Raw genomic sequence first — 19,273 nt, 5'->3', positions numbered from 1 at the left:
ATAATGACATCAGGGTTACTTTACAGACTTCACAAAGCTCCTGCAGAGCCACGGAAGAACACTAAACTGTTTCCCTTGCTGAGGAAACTAGGCACGACTAGGAAAGAGATCTTCATGTGCCCCTCTAACTGATAACCATGAGTCAGAATTGAACACACAAAAAATAAGAGTCTGGAAGCACATCACGTAAAATTGTAGATCTTAAAATTGAAACTGCAGGTACACTTGCAACTCTAATCTGGGAATTCACCGACTATGGCACCATCTCCTGGCTTATTCATGAAAATGCAATGATGCATTATGTGCTGTATAATTCAGTCCTGTCACTGATCATTTTTTAAAGTGCCTTCCTTAACAAATTGCTTGTGTATGCCATAATCAAAAGCATTTTTTTTTGTTTAAACTAAATGACCCCATCCTGCTGTTTCTTTAAAGCTATGATCAGCGTTTATAGGTTTAAATGTGTTCTTTTATATGGAGACATGCTGAGGCAATGTATTTGCGTTCCCCTTAAGGGCATTTTATTACATTATCTGTTGGGATTTCCACCTTCCTCTCGGCTCATCACGACTCTTTATGTAACCAGCCCACACTATTAAATAACTACCTCTCCCTCCCTCCCTCCCTCTCAGATGCCTGTGGTCTAACAGACCCAGTCCACGTGGAGTCTCTGCAGGAGAAGGCTCAGGTGGCTCTGACAGAGTACGAGAGGATGCAGTACCCGAGTCAGCCTCAACGCTTCGGGCGCCTGCTCCTGCGCCTCCCCGCCCTGCGCGCCGTTCCCGCCAGCCTCATCTCGCAGCTCTTTTTCATGCGCCTGGTAGGAAAGACACCCATCGAGACGCTGATCCGTGACATGCAGCTCTCCGGAAGCTCCATCAGCTGGCCGTATGTCCCGGGACAGTAGCCCCCTTTAGGGACGAGGTCTCCGTCTGGGATTTGTGACGACAAGGACCCACAGGAAACCTCCTGACTCATCACTATCCATCTGTGTGGTTGTCAAACTGCAGTGCCAGCTGGCCGTCATATGTACTGTACTGTAAGCGCTCTATTTCCCCTCATGAAACGAGCTCTCTGTCCTCACACGGGCCTCCAGTGGAGAGACGAGCCAGCTCCGGGCTGGATCTGTCTTGTTGCCAACCCAGTCGTTCTGGTGCCAGGTCTCAGGCCACTGACCAGCTTTTCGTGCTGGGCTCCAATATGGCCACCACAGCCAGTCATGTCACCACCCACATGCCATAGTGACTTAAGACGCTGCAGTTTCATGTAGAGGGCAGCAGCACCCTGCTACAAATGCATCCCGAGGACAAAACTGTCCCACGGCTGAAAGTCGGCAGAACATTTTCCCCCACACTGGGCTCATTTTCCATGGCTCACCATTTGTGATACAGTGACCTTTTTATCCACACCAATTAACTGATAACAGTACAATATGGGATCATGATGTGAAAGGACCGAATGGAACAGCGGTGAACTCAGTGTAAGAGAAACTAAAGGCTTCCTTCGTTGTGAGAAACTTTTGAATTCACCGCTCTCTCAGCTCGATGCGGAGGAGGAAGCCAATGAGCTGATCAAATGGAACAGAGAGAAAACAAAACCAATGGGAAAATCACCAAAGGCTAACCGATCATCCTCAGAGATGGTTCTAAGTACAATAAATAGCACCCAAAGCAGAGACCAAGAGATGAACGGACTCTTGGACTGCCTGACTATCAAGTGAACAATGCATTTACATTTATTCACTACACTGTTGCTGTAGTTGAAGATTTTTCACAGAAAGAAAAAAATTAAAAAGCCACAGTTACATGAGAGTGGACTAATACCTCGCGAGACATCAGAATGCTGCAGTCTGATATTTCCAAAACGCAAACCTCTGTAAATGTTGTTCACCAGAAACCGCCTTCTTTTTGACAACTGCCTTGTTATTCATTATACATTATGGACACATATGAAATATGAAATGGGCATCGCAAACTTTCGTCTTGTATCTTTTAAAAGGATCCCCCAAGTGATTTTCACTTGTTTCGGATATGAGTTTTGACTGACTGAATAAGGTGAATTCAGCTAACCTTTTTTTGGTCGAGCTTTTTATTATTATTATTATTAAGAAATGGGAGGCTGACATTAACTCGGGTTCTCGTAAAAGAAACCAATCCAGATTCAAGAATTAGTTATGGTTGGTGAGAGTTGATAACCAACACTACTAATTGAATACCGGTTTACGTCGATCAATGCTGTTTCTGGGGTTAATGATCCCTTCAAAAACTACGTATTGAAATGTATATATTGAGGCCACTTTGTCTTTTTGCATGTTCACACGTTGTTTTGGATCTCTAAGTGGAGAATGTTTAATTATTTTACGTTATGTAATTCAAGGTTCATTTAAACATTAAAGTATTGCTTTCACTGTTAGCTCCTAGATGTTTTTTTTTCTATATGTATTACATGAAAATACCTCTTGTCATCTGTTTAGATGTCAAAACAGAAGCTTATCTTCATGCCATTACAGCTGATCGGACACAGAGATGCTCTGAGTCGGTCTCTACTGTTGTGAATGATGTGAGACGAGACTGTAAAGGATGGAAATCTGGTGGGGGAAGAAAAACTGCACTTGGAGGATATTCAATGCCAAAACATCTCGCTATCTGTAACAAGTTAAAAGAATACGGGCCCCGATTCGCTGGTCCACCGGGATTTACCTCACACTGGGATTTCAAAAGGGCGAGTTTAAAATCGGAAACAAAAGAACAAGGTCAACCCTAATGCTGAAATCAGTTTTAGACACAAAGTAGAAGGATGTAACTGCTTCTTGATCTACCGCAGGGCCTTTTTGGAAGTTGTTTGGATATTCTTCTTTTAGGCAACAGCTCACACGACCACATTATCAAAAAAAAACATAAATATGATATTAATTTTTCTTATCTTTGTGTTACTGAGTTCTTAGGTTTTTTTAAATGTCACGTGTACGGCAACATTATTAAAAGAATCAAAAGTTGACAATATGTCTTTTATGTTTTGTGTTTTTTTCAATCTACTTGAAAAAGTGTGTGATTACATCTGTTTGAAGAATGCCAAATAAACACTGCAACATGTACCATAAATGTATAAGTGTATTAATCAAAGTGAATTCATATGCCAAAACTGAGGTGTCTTAACTGCTGATTTATTTAAAGGTCCCATATTCTAAAAAGTGCCATGTCATGTCTTTTTTGATTATGAAACAGTATTTCAACACTGTGAAAGCATCAAAGCGCTCAATGCACACAGTCCGTATTCAGAAACGGTGCCTTTAAACAAGCCGCATATAACATAAAAAAAATATATATATATATATATATATATATATTTTTTTTAATGTATATATATATATATATATGTATATATATGTGTATATATATGTATATATATGTGTATATATATATGTATATATATGTGTATATATATGTATGTATATATATATATATGTATATATATGTATATATATGTATATATGTATATATATGTATGTATATATATATGTATATATATGTATATATATATATGTGTATATATATATATGTATATATGTATATATATATGTGTATATATATATATGTATATATATGTATATATATATTGTATGATATATATATATATATATGTATATATATATATATGTATATATATTATTATAGATATATATATATTATATGTATATATATATATGTTATATATATATATATATATGTATATATATATATATATATATGTATATATAATATGTATGTATATATATATATATATGTATATATATATATGTATATATATATATATATATATATATGTATATATATATATATGTATATATATATATATGTGTATATATATATATATCTATATATGTGTATATGGGTTGGGTATTGTTTATTTTAGTTTTTTTTCCAATACCAGTGCTCAGACAATACTTTTAAAGCGGGTACCAAAAATTAGAAATAGAAAAAAGGAAGAGTACAAAACAGTCTGTGACATAAAGGAACGGCTTGTTTATTGCTTTAATGACTTATTCAAAATGTACTAACAATAACTTGCATCACCAGTAAATTCCTGTTGAACAATAAAACCAACCACTAGATGGGAAAAGGATATTTTACAATAACTTTGAATGCACCACGAGGCTTACCAGTTTCAAGTAAACGTAACGTGTGTTTTTCCGACAACGGCAGCTGCAGACTGTTGTACGTCCCGCTGTTGGAATCCTCTACAGTGAAACACAGACACATGTTACACCGTTTTAACTGTGTTGAACCCAGCTACTAGCTAACGGCAGGCTAATGTTACCCGCTGCTACAGTAAGCATGTTAACTACCGCCATGTGCAGCGATGCTTCTGTTGTCTCTAATGTCTAATGAGTATCAGAGGGCAGCGCAGGCAGTAAAGTGACACCGAAATGAGAGCTAGCGGTTGTTTAGGCATCTGTGCCATAATAACAACAATAATAATCCATTTTATTTGTAATGCACTTTACATTTAAGACAAACCTCAAAGTGCTACCGGGTTTAGGTACCCAACCCAAACCATATCTAGGTAGAAAGGGCCATTACAGTCATTCCCCGGCTGCAATGACGGTGCAGAGAGCCAGACAAGAAAATGCTGACCAATTAGAGAAGACTGGGCTTTTTTTTTGACTGGTGCTAAAACAGATGTTTCAGACAGAGACAGAGGGTGAACACAGGTATACAGACAGACACTATGACAAAAAGAATGTGTTTCTTGAACATTAAAGCACATAAACACGTGCTAGTAGAACACCAAAATAGTATGAACCTGATAAATCTATTTTCCTACCATTTCTGTTGCTATGTCTTCAGTCATGACATTCTTTCTGAATAAAAGCATTAATTCCCACACTACAACATTCTGGAACAATTAAGCAGTATTCAATTCAAATTGCCACTGAAAGTAAAATCTAATACAAGGTACAACAAAATGAAATGTTAACAGTGCCAAGTTGTTACAGCAAAGCAGAGAGAGTCTACCAGTAGCTCTGTCCCGACAATAATCCACTCTGACAGCTGCAAAAGTAATGCAGAAGTTGTAAGCATCGGGGTCAAAAACATTCGCGGGTCAGCGACTGAGGCCAGCATGAGGGTCACGTTGTGCTGAACTGTTATTATTCAAACAGCAAAGCAGTAAAACTGGAGAGAAAGTGGAGGATATATCCTTGTTTCTTTCGCCAGGCCCACATCTGTCAGTGTTCCTCCTCAGCCGTTTGGACAGATTATTAAGACGTGAGACTCTACTAACAAGACCTTGGTCAAAGACTTTCACCAGACGTTTGATGTGGAAAAGTTTTTCCCGAAGTTCTTTGCACTGCTTCTTCTTCGCTTTGTAGTCTGACGTCTAGGAGAAAGAGAAATTTAAGCGAGCGGATAGTGAACAATCCAAACGATCAGGAGCAGTAGCGGTGCTTTTAGAAGAATAGCTCGACGTTTTGAGAAAATTCGCCCATTCACTGTTTTTGTAGAAAGTTAGATGAGACGATTGTTAGCGTTAAATATGAAGCTACAGCCAGGAGATGGTTAGCATAGCTTAGCATAAAGGCTGAAAATGGCTAGCCCACCCAGTTTTATGTGCTAAGCGAGACTACTTTCTTACTTAGATTCCATTTCAGTTTCTAATTTAAATTTGGCATCTTGGTAACCAGGTAACAGCCTAGACTAAAAGGAAGTCACTGCACCCGGCCAAGAAATGTAACCTTTGGACAGAGTCAGGCTAGCTGTGTGTCCATGCTTCCAGTCTTTATGCTAAGCTAAACAGCCGATGGCTGTAGCTTCCATATTAACTCTACAAACATGAGAGTGGTCATAATCTCATTTAACTCTTGGCAAGAAAGGGAAATAAGCATATTCCCCAAAAGGCTATTCCTTTATTTCCCATTATGAGACCACTGATCTAATTCCACTTACCCTTTTCAGGTCTTTGAGTCGGTTGTACTCGTCTGCCACACCCTGAAAAGGAATACAAATTCTCTCACTGAATTGTGCTGACTTTTCACATAGTTTTGGCAGGTTTCAACAAGTCAAATTTGAAACTTTTTAAGACCTTTTTAAGACATTATGAATTAATTTAAGAACTTTGTCACAACGTCAACTAAGCCCTAAATTCAGTTTTTTTCCGCTAAAACTTGCACTTCCCCATAGCTATAGAATGAAAATCATTTTATGTTTGTGGTGGAATCCAAAAGAGACTATACATTAACACAAAAGCTGATTGGCTGCAGTATGAGTTGCATGTTGGTTTCATTTGTAGTCGTAATACAGCAAAATTATGTTTGGACTAGGGAAAGAAAGAACTACAACACCACGGAATAAATGAAATGAGCATAAGAAGTAGCGTTACATGGACGTAGGAAATTAAAGACCTGTTTAAAATGTAAATGTGCTGTATTTATGTAGCGCTTTTCTAGTCTTAACGACTACTTAAAGCACTTTTACATCATACAGGAAACATTCACCATTCACACACATTCATACACTGTGGCCGAGGCTGCCGTACAAGGTGCCACCTGCTCATCAGATACACACTCTCACACATTCACACTCCGATGCGCAGCACTGGGGGCAATTCGGGGTTCAGTGTCTTGCCCAAGGACACTTTGACATGGGACTGCAGGGCAAGGGATCGAACCAACAACCTTCCGATTAGCAGGCAACCACTCTACCACTGAGCCACAGCTGCCCTTGAACACAGAGAATATGACTTTTTCTATTCTAAAATTTTGGTTTTGAAATTGTAGACTTTTTAAGACCACGCGGAATTCCTATTTCTACGGCAGTTTAATGGACTCTCACTGAGGATAAATTAAACTCTTATAATTAAAAGGCACAGCTATGACTCTATATTCCCCTGGCACTCAGTCCTGGATTCTTCCCCTAGCTCTGCACTCCTCCCTCCTGTTTTTCTCTACCTGGTACTTTATGGAGCCCTCGTCCAACATGTCCAGTTCTCGGCTCAGCTTGTGCATCTGGTCGCTGATGTCATCCATTTCAGCGCAGAGGCTCTTATAGCGGGCCAGATCCAAGTCAAACTCCTTCTTGTACTGGCGGCGCCGCTCGTCTGACGTTATCTCTGGGTACAGCCTGGAGTCGGAGGTTAACATGAAGACATGAAATGAGTAATGACTAGTACATTTAAACTATTATTGAGGCAAAAAGAGAAGGGATGAGCATTGTTTTACTTGTTTTCTTACCACTATTACATTCAATCAATAATTCAGAGTTGGCCAAATTGCCTTGAAGACAGTAGTAATGGTGGCCAGTATTGGTTGTAATACAGCATTTTCTTCTAAAAGACAATAATACTTTTTCAAGGCAAGGTGCATTCTTTCCATTAATACTGTGATTAATTAGAAAAAGAATGGTAAATACTTTTTTCAAACTTTGATTCAACTAAGTGTTTTTGCTTCATGCCGCTGCTAGCCAACATTCAAGCATCTTTAAACTCACCATTTTCCTGCATTAAAAGCTAAAACAAAAAATAAATTCAAATTCTGTTATTTTACATGGAGGAAAGAAATCTGAATGGGCTGTTAGACGGTACAACTCATTGCAATAAAAGGTCTTTCAGCTGGATTACTGAGTCACATAACTTAATATCACATCAGCCCAATTTTTCACTGTGACACTACGATACTGTTTGAAATCTAAAAAATGCCTTCTATCTTTAAGTTTGTATTTGAATGCTTTGGGTTGTATTTCCTGTATTTTTCTTTAATGAATTATGAATAAACACTTTGAGCTGCCCCCGCGTAGTATGTGCTGTACAAATAAACGTGCTTTACTCAGATGACAAGCATACCAAGATTGCAGTATTAGGTAGCAGGCAGCAGAGACGTGGCCCACCTGTACAGGTTGTCTGTGTGGTCCTGGTCCAGCTCATTGCCGGTGTCTCCGGTGGTGTAACCGGTCTCACACGGGGACTCCATCCTTTCCCGAGCAGCAGGCCTGGGCTCTCGGCCCTTCCTCCGTTCCTTCTCCACGTGATAAGGAGGAGGTTTCCTCATGCTGTCGGTCTCCTCTGAGGAGCTGTTGGAGCCAAGTGTGACCATGCTGTCATGGCACAGAGGCTCAGCACCCCGACCATTACTGTTGTCAGCAGCGAAACTATGGAAAAACGAGACAGGTATTAGACCACCGATTGTGTATCTGTGCTAGAACGTCTAAAGCCACATTCATATATGTTGCATTTATTTATTTTACTTATTAGAGTTTAAGCTCTCTTAGTTTATCTGGGCCTGGACCTCTTATATCAAGTACTTTGAGTTTCAGAGCACATTTTACTCCTTTTCAGCATCACATTTGTACTCTTGGGGTCTACTAGAATAGGTTTGTGTGCATTGATGTTCAAAAGACATTACGTTTCTCTGACTGCCCATCGCTGCCGCTCCTCTGCCTGAAACATTATTAAAGAGAATGAGAGCAGGTGGCAGTAGCCGGTGACAAAAAGCTGCGTTCAAGTCGGACAGTTTACAGCCGTTCCCAGCAGCCTTCAGGCTGAACAGGAAGTCACAGAAACACTCTCATCCTGTTAGGGCAGATTCCAATTTAAAAAAAAAAGGTTATTAGACCCGTATATCAGCTTGGACACAATCTCCAGTTGTTTTTATTATGACAGAGTAGCTGTGAAAATGTTCTGCTGTGGAAAGACTGTAGATGATGCGTCATCTGAACGGATTGAGTCTCTCTGACTTCTAAACGTACCATCAGCCACACAACACGTGTTCTGTACAGAATAAGCCTTTAAATCAGACAAATAACAAGTCAAATTGAGTTCATCCTGGACCAATCAGCTGTTAGATCAGCTGAGAGCCAAGATTTTCCCAGCATTCCTGCCTCTCAGTCAATTCTGCGCAGACCTGGCTCATCTAGAACCATTATTAATATTATTATTATTATTAGAGCCCAACCGATATCTCGGTTGATATTAGGCATTTCCCAAACTTTTGGTATATATCGGTAACTATCAGTATCAGCATTTATAATGGTCGATAAAAAATAAATACTTTTTCATTCATCAGAATCATTATAATGACAAACAAATGATTCTGATAAATGAATATTTAAAAAATAAAAATAAAAACGGGCTGTCAGCCATGTTATGAGTGTTGGCGCTGCATAGTCTGTCCACCAGAGGACGCTCTACTACGTCCCTGTTGGCAACACTGATGTCTTTTTTTGTTAATGTGTTTTTGTTCAAAGGGCTTTAGGTTTCATATCTTAAGTTTGTATTTTTATACATTTTATTTATCAGAACCTAAATGTATTTTGATGTTCCTCTGTTCTGTTGTGAAAATAAAACAAATTATTGTCATATTATCTTAGTGAGAACTCATAAATAACTACAAATAACTAATGTTAGGGAAATCTGTTTATGTTTTAACAATAATATACATATATCGGATTTTTTATTTTTTTTAACAAAATAATTGTATCGGTATCTGCCTTAAAAATCCTTTATCGGTCAGGCTCTATAGCAATTATCATTATTATTATTATTATGATTCAATCTTTGTCTGGAGAGCAGATGAACATTAGGTATCCGTGTCCTGACAGGAAGTAAGACGTGTGCATATTAAGCTTCAGGACTGAAACGTTTTTTTCTGATGTGTCCTGTGACCATGGTGGGGTTCTGATGTCAGACTCCTCAGCTGTGACCGTCACTCACCTGTTGCTTTTATAATTCCCCTCACTGTGGATGCTGACGGTTCCGTTGCCGTAGGAGACCACACCGTTCTCCGCCCTCAGGTCAGGTGCTGCTCTCTCTGATACGACAACAGTTGGTGCCTGCTGGGTGCTGCGCGCCTCTCCCACATGGTTCACCTGAGACAATATCAGGAGACTGACATCAGAATGCCTTCATTTAATGTCGAGGTTTGTTCCACCGCTGTGCAGATCATTACATTGAGATGAAATAAGAAAATCCACATTATGTTGTCGGGCTTTTCCCTACAGCTATAAGGCTTACGGGCAGCACCCACGTTGTTTTGGACACCACCCAAGGCGAATGGATGTTAAATCAATGTGAGCCTAATGATCTGATGATTGTTGTCGGTTCCCAGTGGACTTCTCTAGCAAGTTTTGTCTTTAAGATTTCTGAGGTTTATCATTTTTATTATTTGACTCTAGATTTTCCAATGTTTTAGATACAGCAAAATTGGATTTTTTTATTTTTCCTTTTACTGAAAAACGTAAAAAAAACAATTAAGGGAGGACCCCTAAACACCCCCACCAGGGAAAACACTGTAGTATTCTGACACATATTGCCATATTTAGCTCCATGATACATATGAGAAAATCCTCAGGGCGAGTCAGATGCATTTTTTATGCTGGAAAGAAAAAAAAGAAAAAACTTTCTGCACTAAATCTGTCACATAGGCAACGGAGTACAGAAGTGGAGAGCTATTGCTGTCTACGCTGCACAGCAGCCTGCGCTCAAAAACACTCGTATGAGAGAGGCTGTGTCCCTGCCAGACATGCATGCTGGACAGATACAGGACAACACACACACACACACACACACACACACACACACACACACACACACACACACACACACACACACACACACACACACACACACACACACACACACAAGCCCTGGTCATTGTGACAAACTGCAGAACAGAACTATTGAATTTATTAGTGGAGGTGTGAGTATGTGTGTGTGTGTGTGTGTGTGTGTGTGTGTGTGTGTGTGTGTGAGCACACTAAGAAAGGTTGAGACAGAAGTGAAATCGGTGTAACAAACATTTCTGCTACTCCATCTTCCTGAACTATCAGGTAAGCAAGCAGCCAGCGCCGACTCTTTTCTTTTGCAGAAAGAAACTTATCAAACCGACAATGTGAACGCCTACAGCGCGACACAGCACTGTCACAACCCTTTACAGCCACAGCAGTGGGGTGAAAAGCATCATCAAAATAAAACCCATGGTCATATTAACACAAATGATATACAGAGTATACACAAAAGCTGTATTATGTCTCGTGTAATCTAACGTTTTACTGTATAGTGCATCATTAGTGACTTCCAGGCTTTGACCCATTTCTCCAGTGAGCGGATGCGAATGTCTGGAGAGAGAAAAGCAGCCTGTGAAACAGATCTGATGAATGTGGAGTCGGCAGATGATGTTCTACGTGGAGAGAAAGTTCCAGAAAGCTGCATGGAATGTGATACACTGCCGCATAAAAAGTGCTGTAGCAGTCCGGTCAGTGTTTGTGTGAAATTGACACTTTCTGCTGAAAATCCAAAGAAGTGGGACAAGAAAATCTGGATTTGCTCTAAAGATGGAGAGAGGGAGCTTTCAGTGTCTCTTTTCATTACAGATTAATCTGCTGATTATTCTCATCCATAATGGCATCACAATTTTCCAGAGCAACTCAAACTATTAATTGTGCGTTGTTAAATAACATTAAACGCTCCTATTGAGTTGGTTTTAATCTAGTAATCCTACAATCTTTTCTCTCAATTGCCACTCTTTTCCAGTTCTGTTAAGTTAAAATGTGGCACAAAACCCAGGGAAATGACTTCTTTGCCAGGAATCTAATCTGCAGCAGTCCCTTTGCACACTGAATCATTTAGCGCCACCATGCTCTGAAGGGATTCACACAGCATCACTGAGGCAACGCAACCTTTTTTATACATTATACATGCCACATACATTATATATGCCTCCCTGCAAGCCAAGCATCTCCACTGCAATACAAGAGTGCCCCAGAATGAGGCCAGCATCTCGCTAAAGTGCCCTGCTGCACCGTTTGCAGTGATAGGCGGTATGTAGGCCAGGGCCTCGCTGGATTAACTGATTGAGTAGCTTTCTTCCCTTTTTATAATGAGTCATGGTGGACATGATACACTGGGACTGTAGTAGATTAATCACTGCTAAACACCACATGAAGCTACCGCTGTGACGTGCAAACAGCACAGCTTTCACAGGGCTCCGCAGCAGCAGGATCACTGCTAAATGCTGGCGCGCTGAGGGTCTGAGACTGCGGCTCTCAAACTGTGCTTCTGCTTTGTACACCCATACATCAGCCAGAGATGGCAAAAGTACTCACTTTCCGTACTTAAGTAGAAGTACAGATACTTGTGTTAAAAAATACTCCGGTAAAAGTGGAAGTACTGATTAAACTTCTTTACTCAAGTAAAAGTAACAAAGTACAGGCTTGGAAATTTACTTAAAGTATAAAAGTAAAAGTAGCCTTGCGAAAGCTTCCTGGAGCACTCAAATGTTACTAGAGAGACGCTGAGGAACTTCCGTGGACATGGAGGACATGTCTTTATATGGCAAAGGCTACATTTTAAATGGATGTCTGCCAATAGGCCTAAAACATAACATATATGATTATTATGACAGAGACTGGGACTCCAGGTTAATAAGATTCTGACTTATTAGCAAGATATGAATTCAGTTGTGATTCTGTGAGAATTCACAGATCCAGTTCTTTTATTTTAATCTTTCCCCCTAACATTTAAATTAATCTACATGTAGGTGTGTGCTCAAATAGGCTTCTGGAAATAAAATAAAGGATTAAAATATGAATGACTAAACAGACATTAATGAAGAAGTTCTCCAGCACATTGGCCAGGAGTCCTTCTTGATGCCTACTGTCTCAACATCTCTGTCAGATAAGGTCGAGGATGATGGGAATGTCTTGCTGTTTTCTTCATTATCAATCATGTCGCCCTCCATACTACTATGTGCTAACGTTAACACCATCCATACTACTATGTGCTAACGTTAACACCATCCATACTACTATGTGCTAACGTTAACACCATCCATGCTACTATGTGCTAACGTTAGCGCCATCAAGGCACAATGATTTGCTGTGAATTAATGCAGAATGCTGAATCTGTTGAGTTGTCTTAGTCGTGCGTCAAATGCACGTACAGTAGATGTATTCCCATCCATTTAGATTGAATATGGTATTGATGACGTAAACAATAATAAGGATACTCAAGTGAAATTATGTGAAAGTTGAGAACTAGATTAGGACTGGATTAAAGGTGAATCTGGTGTCCAGCTTGGCCCCAGGTGTGTCTGTTAAACACAGACGGAGACAACTTCTCTCTAGCTAAGTTTCTATCCACTTCTCATTTGAATTACAGAATCTGAAGTTTGGTCAAAAAAAAAAAAAAACCTCATGCGAATAAAGCTGGTGAAAGTGTTGATTAATATCAACGTGCAACCAGCTAACAGGTGAAGAACACACCAAACCACTAGCTAACTTGCTTTAAATGTGGAAGAACTATAGACCAGTAACAGGCTTAAGTGAACTGACAACATGAGTTATACGACTTACAGTTCTCAACGACGCACACACACAATCTCAGTTGATTTTCCTCCGGACAGCTTGTCTCCTTTTCACTTCTCTCACTTTTCTCTCTCCGTGTGGCGCGCGCACCCGCTCGCGGTGTGTGCCGCGTGTCCGCGCTATTTTCCGACATAACCTCTTGTACAGAACGAAAGTAACGAGCCAATTTTTAAAATGTAAGGAGTAGAAAGTACCGATATTTGTGTTAAAATGTAAGGAGTAGAAGTAAAAAGTCGCCACAAAAATAAGTAGTAAAGTAAAGTAAAAATATCAGAAAAATCTACTTGAGTACAGTAACGAAGTATTTGTACTTCGTTACTTCCCATCTCTGACATCAGCCTGACGTCGTCATACTCAAATTCTAGTCAGAATATGAATGAACTTCCCGACCTCAAATGTTGTGGGCGGGGCTAAGTTCGTCCGGCATCTATAGGCTGGCACCTAGGCTACCCATACATAAGATTGGGCATCAAGAAACGGTTCCAACTTGGAATTGTTTAAAAAATCCAATTCTGAAATAGTTTCTTTATTGGAATCGTTTTGAATCGTTTCAAATCCGATCGGTTCTAAAATTCAACACGCGTAAGTTCTGGTTTCCGTAGCGGCCACTGTCCTTCCAGACTCTTGTTGCGTTGCAGCCATGGAGCGCAGTAAGCTGCACTCTAACGTGTGGCTTTATTTTACGTTGAAAACCACCCCGATAAAACTGTAAATCCCCACTGAATCAAATCTGTTTTAAATGTGTTAACTCCAACCTTGAAAGATATATAGAGAATCTATAAGAACCGGAATCAAAAAGAAGATTTGGGATGGGAATCAAAATTGTTAAGATGAAAACAATACCCAACCCTACCAACACCCGTCCACAGTATGACAGCGTCACAGAGCCAATCATTCCCAGGGTGCCTGGGAATGATTATTTAAACTCAAATGTGGTAGGCTACACAACAAGTAGCTTACTACTTTGAAGAATAACTGCTATGAGCTATTTTTATTTTAGTGACAAGCTGCTCTGACAACCAGATAAAACTCGTTTTGTTATGCTGAGTTGTTAGACGGACGGTTGCAACAATGACTTCTCCCTTATTACATATACAGGAAAATCAGAAACCAATTTCATTTATTTTTGCAAAAGAGTAAAAATAAAATAAGTGTTCTAATAAAATTTAATAATCTAATCTTTCCATGTCTACTGGGTTTTTTGCCTAATTATAGATAGGTAAATAGTATTGGTATAGCGATTTAATTGCAACCTCCAAGAGCCGCCGAGAGGCTGAGCCAGGGAATAATCACCTGTTGACGCGCCGTTGGAAAATGGAATAGATGAAGAAAGCTTGTGATGAAACTGCAATAAACTTGCGGTCAAAAACCCAAACTCACCCCGCCATGCAGGTGCAGAGGTGTATAAATCAGACCAACCCCCATGATGGCCTATGTGATGTAATGGGTGGAAACTATAAACCATCCAAAAACAAACACAACATTCATGGCTCCTATAATTGGTAATCAAAAGCAGTCCTGATATTCACATGTGTGAAAGTTCAGGGGATTAGAGGACCCAAGCGCAGAGAGCAGGCAGGTAGGCAGGAGAAAGTTTGTGTCTAGGATTTCTTAACAAAAAAAAACATGGTTTGGGGTTTGAATCCGACTTGTGGCCCTTTGCTGTGTGTCAACCCCAATCTCTCTCCCCCTTGTCACTTTAATAAAAAGGGAAAAGCCCCCCAAAAAAGCCCCAAAAAATAATCTTAAAAAAAAACAGGAAAACACAAAAAGGGATCCAAACATGCAAAAAAACAACAACACAAAGAGTACAAACCAAGGTAGGCAACAAACTAAGTCCAAAATCCCAAAAGTCCAAAGAGAAAAGGATAACCAAAAACAGGAACACAGAACCCCCAGGGGAGGATTCGCTGACCGAAACACACTGACAGGACAAAATGATCTGACACAAGACAAGGGGAACACACGAGGGACAGGTGATACAGCAGGTGAGATACGTTAGGGTGAGGCGGGACAATCAGACAGGCGGGAAAACACATCCCCCCACTCAAACTAGTCTAGTATGTGATCAAAGATACATGGCAGACAAGAGAGATATCTACCGTTTTACAGAGGAGAACTGGTTTGAGATTTGGCATTTATTTGGGCCTTTTTTTGAAGAAATGTAAATAGTATGTGCTTTATATGAGTTATAAAGTTTATTATGTTTATTTTTTGCATATAGGAGAACTGTTTTAGACAACACAAATGCTTGTGTAGCATTGCTGTGGGTGTAATATCAATAAATATGACATTATTATGTTGAATATTGGCATAAGTAAATGTCACGAGGGCAAAAGCGTCTGGACTTTCTTTGAAAAAATGCATGTATTTTGTCAACTGTATAAGTTATGATGATTATTTCTTCACAGTGTGACTCCAAGACATATGAGAAGTGTTTTAGAGAGGAAAATGGCTTAGAGGGAGAGGTTTTACTGCTCTGTGTGGGGTATCAATACATATCTGTGAAAGTCATGTTCCGTTTATTTATTTGTCTTTAAGGTCCTACAACCATTTTTAACATTCAAGTGACCTCACTGCAACCCAAATATTCTAATACCCAGTTTGTCCTTAAAAAATGATGTTCATATCTTGACTGTAGACAACAGGGTTGATGTTTTACAAGCTTTTTTGTAAAATAAATCCAGACGGACAATGAACTGTATAAATGACCTGCTCCTGAGCCGTTTCCTTTAAGAGGCAACCGTAAAACATTGCTTACTGCTCCTTTTTTATATGGTTTCTATGCCGCTGTTATCACTGGTCTGGTTAATGATCACACAGAGTGAAACCTGGGAGTGCCGAAGACAAACAGCGGCCTTCTCTGAGTCAACAGCAGCGCATTCATGTGAGTCTTCAACCAATGGTCACTAGGTAAGAGCTGAGAGACTTGATGATGTGTGTAGGTCGGCCCTGAGCTTTAAACCTACAGGTCACTTGAAAAGAGCAAACATGAGGTTGTAAGCTTTTGTTTCGTTGTCTGTAAGTAGTATATCATCCGAACTCACTCATAAACACAAACGAAATCCAGCCGTTCATCCTCGGTTAATATATGGAGAAATAAATGATAAAACATAAGAGACATTACTCACCCAGTCCTGTACATCCTGGCCCTCTGACGACCTGAGCAGAAACTCGTCCCAGTAGATGTTAGCTTTGCCATGGCGCCAAATCTTGCTGCGGGTCTTGTAGGCGTAGTAAGCAGACAGGGACAGGGCTAACACCACCATCAGCCCCAACACTAAGGCAACCGCCTGAAGAAAGAGAGTAAATCATGGATCAGGATGGAATTAAATAGAAAGGACTAAAACAAAATGGAATAATCCCACTAACCTCCTCGGGATCCATGTAGCAGTAGTGGTACAGGTATTGATTGTACATGGGGAACCCCCCTGGAAAACCGGCCCCAACGCTGCCGCTGAGGCTGGGACTGCCCTGGATATTCTGGCACATCATCAGCATGGGATTGTATAGCATGCTCTGTGAGCTCTGAGACATCGGGTTCACCCCGATCACAAAGATGATGTCGATGATGCCCTTAAAGTCAAAAGAGAAGTACAAAAAATGAAATGCATTCAACGTTATCTTTGAATGATTCCACCTCTGAGACACAACCAGTGTTCTCATGTCAGTTTTGTGCCATGCATAGTAGTCCAGTGTTAACTCTGAATGTCACTGACTTCCTTAATGTTCTTTTTGAATTAGGACGCTGGGGTGACTTGTAACTATAGGTGTCACGATTTAGATTTTAATATCATAAATCGATCAAAATGAAGATCGGCAAATCCCCCAGTGTTTTTTTTTCTGTCTCCACTCCAGATGTACTCCCAGATGTACTTGCGCACATCCGAAGAAAATGACAACAGACAAAGCGTAGCTTACCGGCTGGTAGCATGCAGCTAAAGACACACTGGAAAGTTAGCTTAGCGGTAGCCTGCAGCTGCTCTTTACCAGACACCATGGCCATTGCCTGAGTCTGAGATAACGGAGAAACAACAGACTGGAAAATCCTCCTGCTTCAACATAGGTAAAGCATGTTCCAAGGTGACTCCATTGTGCGTTCATGTCCATCTCATTAAACTAATTTTGAGATAGAAACTTTTGTTGTAAAGGGCCCTCCTGCCAGCTCGAGGCTCTTATTGTGGCATTGCCGTCACTGCTGAAAGAAAATTTAAATCGAAAGTGTACTTGAATCGTGACTCTGGAAACTGAAAGTCAAATTGAGTCGTAGATTTGGAGAATCCCTAATAGTGACACATCAAGCTTAAAGCTGCGCTAATCAACCTTTTTACATAGGCTACAGAAACAATGGATCAAATATGTAATGGGAAAGGTGTCACCCCAAGATAACCATCACCCTTCTCTGTAGTTCCCCTCAACACTGCGGACTCATTAGCCTCTTTTAGCACATGTATTAATTTTCTGGCCTCAACTTTATTGTTTTGGTTCATTCTCACCTTTTTAACGACTTCATTTCCAGACAGCAAGCAGCTATGTGCAAAAAAAGCTCTTATAAACCGACTGTACACTGCCTGCTCAGGAGGGCATCAAGGGCAGATAGACACAGTTAATGACTAGCTGGTGAACATAGTGGCGCATGTAGCAGCTCCACAGACAGATATTTCCTTCTGGAGCTGGTGGAGACCAAAACAGAGCTAAAAGGAGATGAATATTTGAATCAAATTCATCAGATGGCCATAAATATGGCCTCAAATGTGTCTTTTTTCTTCATGTGCTGGATGTGTAATAAGCAACTGTTTTGCTGTTCTTACTGTCTTAACCCTCACCTAATTGCAGCATGTTGCCGTGTGTGTATAATGCTTAAAGTCATCCTGACAAGAGAAGGGAATCGAAATTTGGTTAGACTCACCTGAAGGACAGCTAAGATGATATCACAAATGAACACGGTGAGGTAGAACCTGCATCCCCTCATGATCCGTGACTGTGAGAAACTCCCCACCAGGAAGCCCAGTGAAACCAGGAAGTTAATGGCCGCCATGGAAATCATGGCCGACTTGGCAGACTGTGGCGTCATGTAGGAGCTACCGTAGCCGTAGCTGCCTCCATAATATCCCGACTCCATCCCCGCGATACTCCCCGTAGCCCCGACACCGTAGCCCCCGTACCCAAATCCATTAATGTCCCACACCAAGGTGGAAGCCACGCAGGCAAAGATGATGAAACACATGAGGACTGTAGCTGCTTGGAAGGTTTTGACGAAACCAGGGGGAGAAAACCAGCGGTAGAAGTGTTGAGGCTTCTCCTCAATGTAGTTGGAGCCCGGAGGGACATTGTAGGTGTAGGGGACATAATGGCTCTGGGGTGAGTGGACGCTCCTTGGGGGATAGAAGCTGTGGGAGTGAGTGCTGTAAGGCGGGCTGTACACAGGGGGCTATCGTAGTACCGAGACTCATACATGGTTTAGAGGATATCACTGCAAATCCACCTAGAGGAGGGAGGGAATAGGATTAAATAAATTTATGGTAAAAGCAACGTCCTTGTCATCACTTTAAATCACTACAAACATGTTTCACCACTTCAAAGAGAGCTATTTAAGGTGATACAGTCTTATTCTAACCTTGAGTTTTCTCAATCCTCTAGAGTGATGCCTTGATAAGTAAACTGACTACTAAAAATTGACAATATGAACGCAGGAAAAAAAATACTCTAAATGCCTGACTGACCTTTCAGCACTTTCTTAATTTGGGGTGAGCCTTTTTTGCTGTCTGGCATCTGTGGTGGAATAAAACAGTAAAAGTACATTTACTCAAGTACTGTACTTAAGTACATATTTGAGGTACTTGTACTTTACCTGAGTCTTTTCTTTTCATGCCACTTTCTACTTCTACTCCGCTACATTTCACAGAGCAATATTGTACTTT

General features: G+C 40.4%; 2 protein-coding genes across 2 annotated transcripts; one reads left to right on the top strand and one right to left on the bottom strand.

Annotated features, from left to right (window-relative positions):
* Window positions 1-515: 515 nt before the first annotated feature.
* Window positions 516-1,604, top strand: LOC116675170 (nuclear receptor subfamily 2 group F member 6-like; the record flags this gene model as incomplete). Its single annotated transcript, XM_032507194.1, has 1 exon — window positions 516-1,604. A coding segment is annotated over one exon (392 nt), but the record flags the coding sequence as incomplete, so codon positions are not given.
* Window positions 1,049-18,835, bottom strand: LOC116675169 (occludin-like). The gene is given in 11 exon segments (XM_032507193.1): window positions 1,049-1,188; window positions 4,160-4,237; window positions 5,289-5,379; window positions 5,946-5,987; window positions 6,947-7,118; window positions 7,881-8,141; window positions 9,703-9,857; window positions 16,484-16,645; window positions 16,725-16,928; window positions 18,262-18,785; window positions 18,788-18,835. Coding segments are annotated over 11 exon segments (1,851 nt in total). The 5' UTR covers window positions 18,810-18,835.
* Between the last annotated feature and the right edge of the window lie 438 nt (window positions 18,836-19,273).

Source organism: Etheostoma spectabile, unplaced genomic scaffold, assembly GCF_008692095.1.
Source record: "Etheostoma spectabile isolate EspeVRDwgs_2016 unplaced genomic scaffold, UIUC_Espe_1.0 scaffold00001602, whole genome shotgun sequence".
Classification (NCBI taxonomy): domain Eukaryota; kingdom Metazoa; phylum Chordata; class Actinopteri; order Perciformes; family Percidae; genus Etheostoma; species Etheostoma spectabile.
The sequence above is the reverse complement of the archived record's forward strand: the minus strand, read 5'-3'. Positions and strand labels throughout refer to the sequence as shown.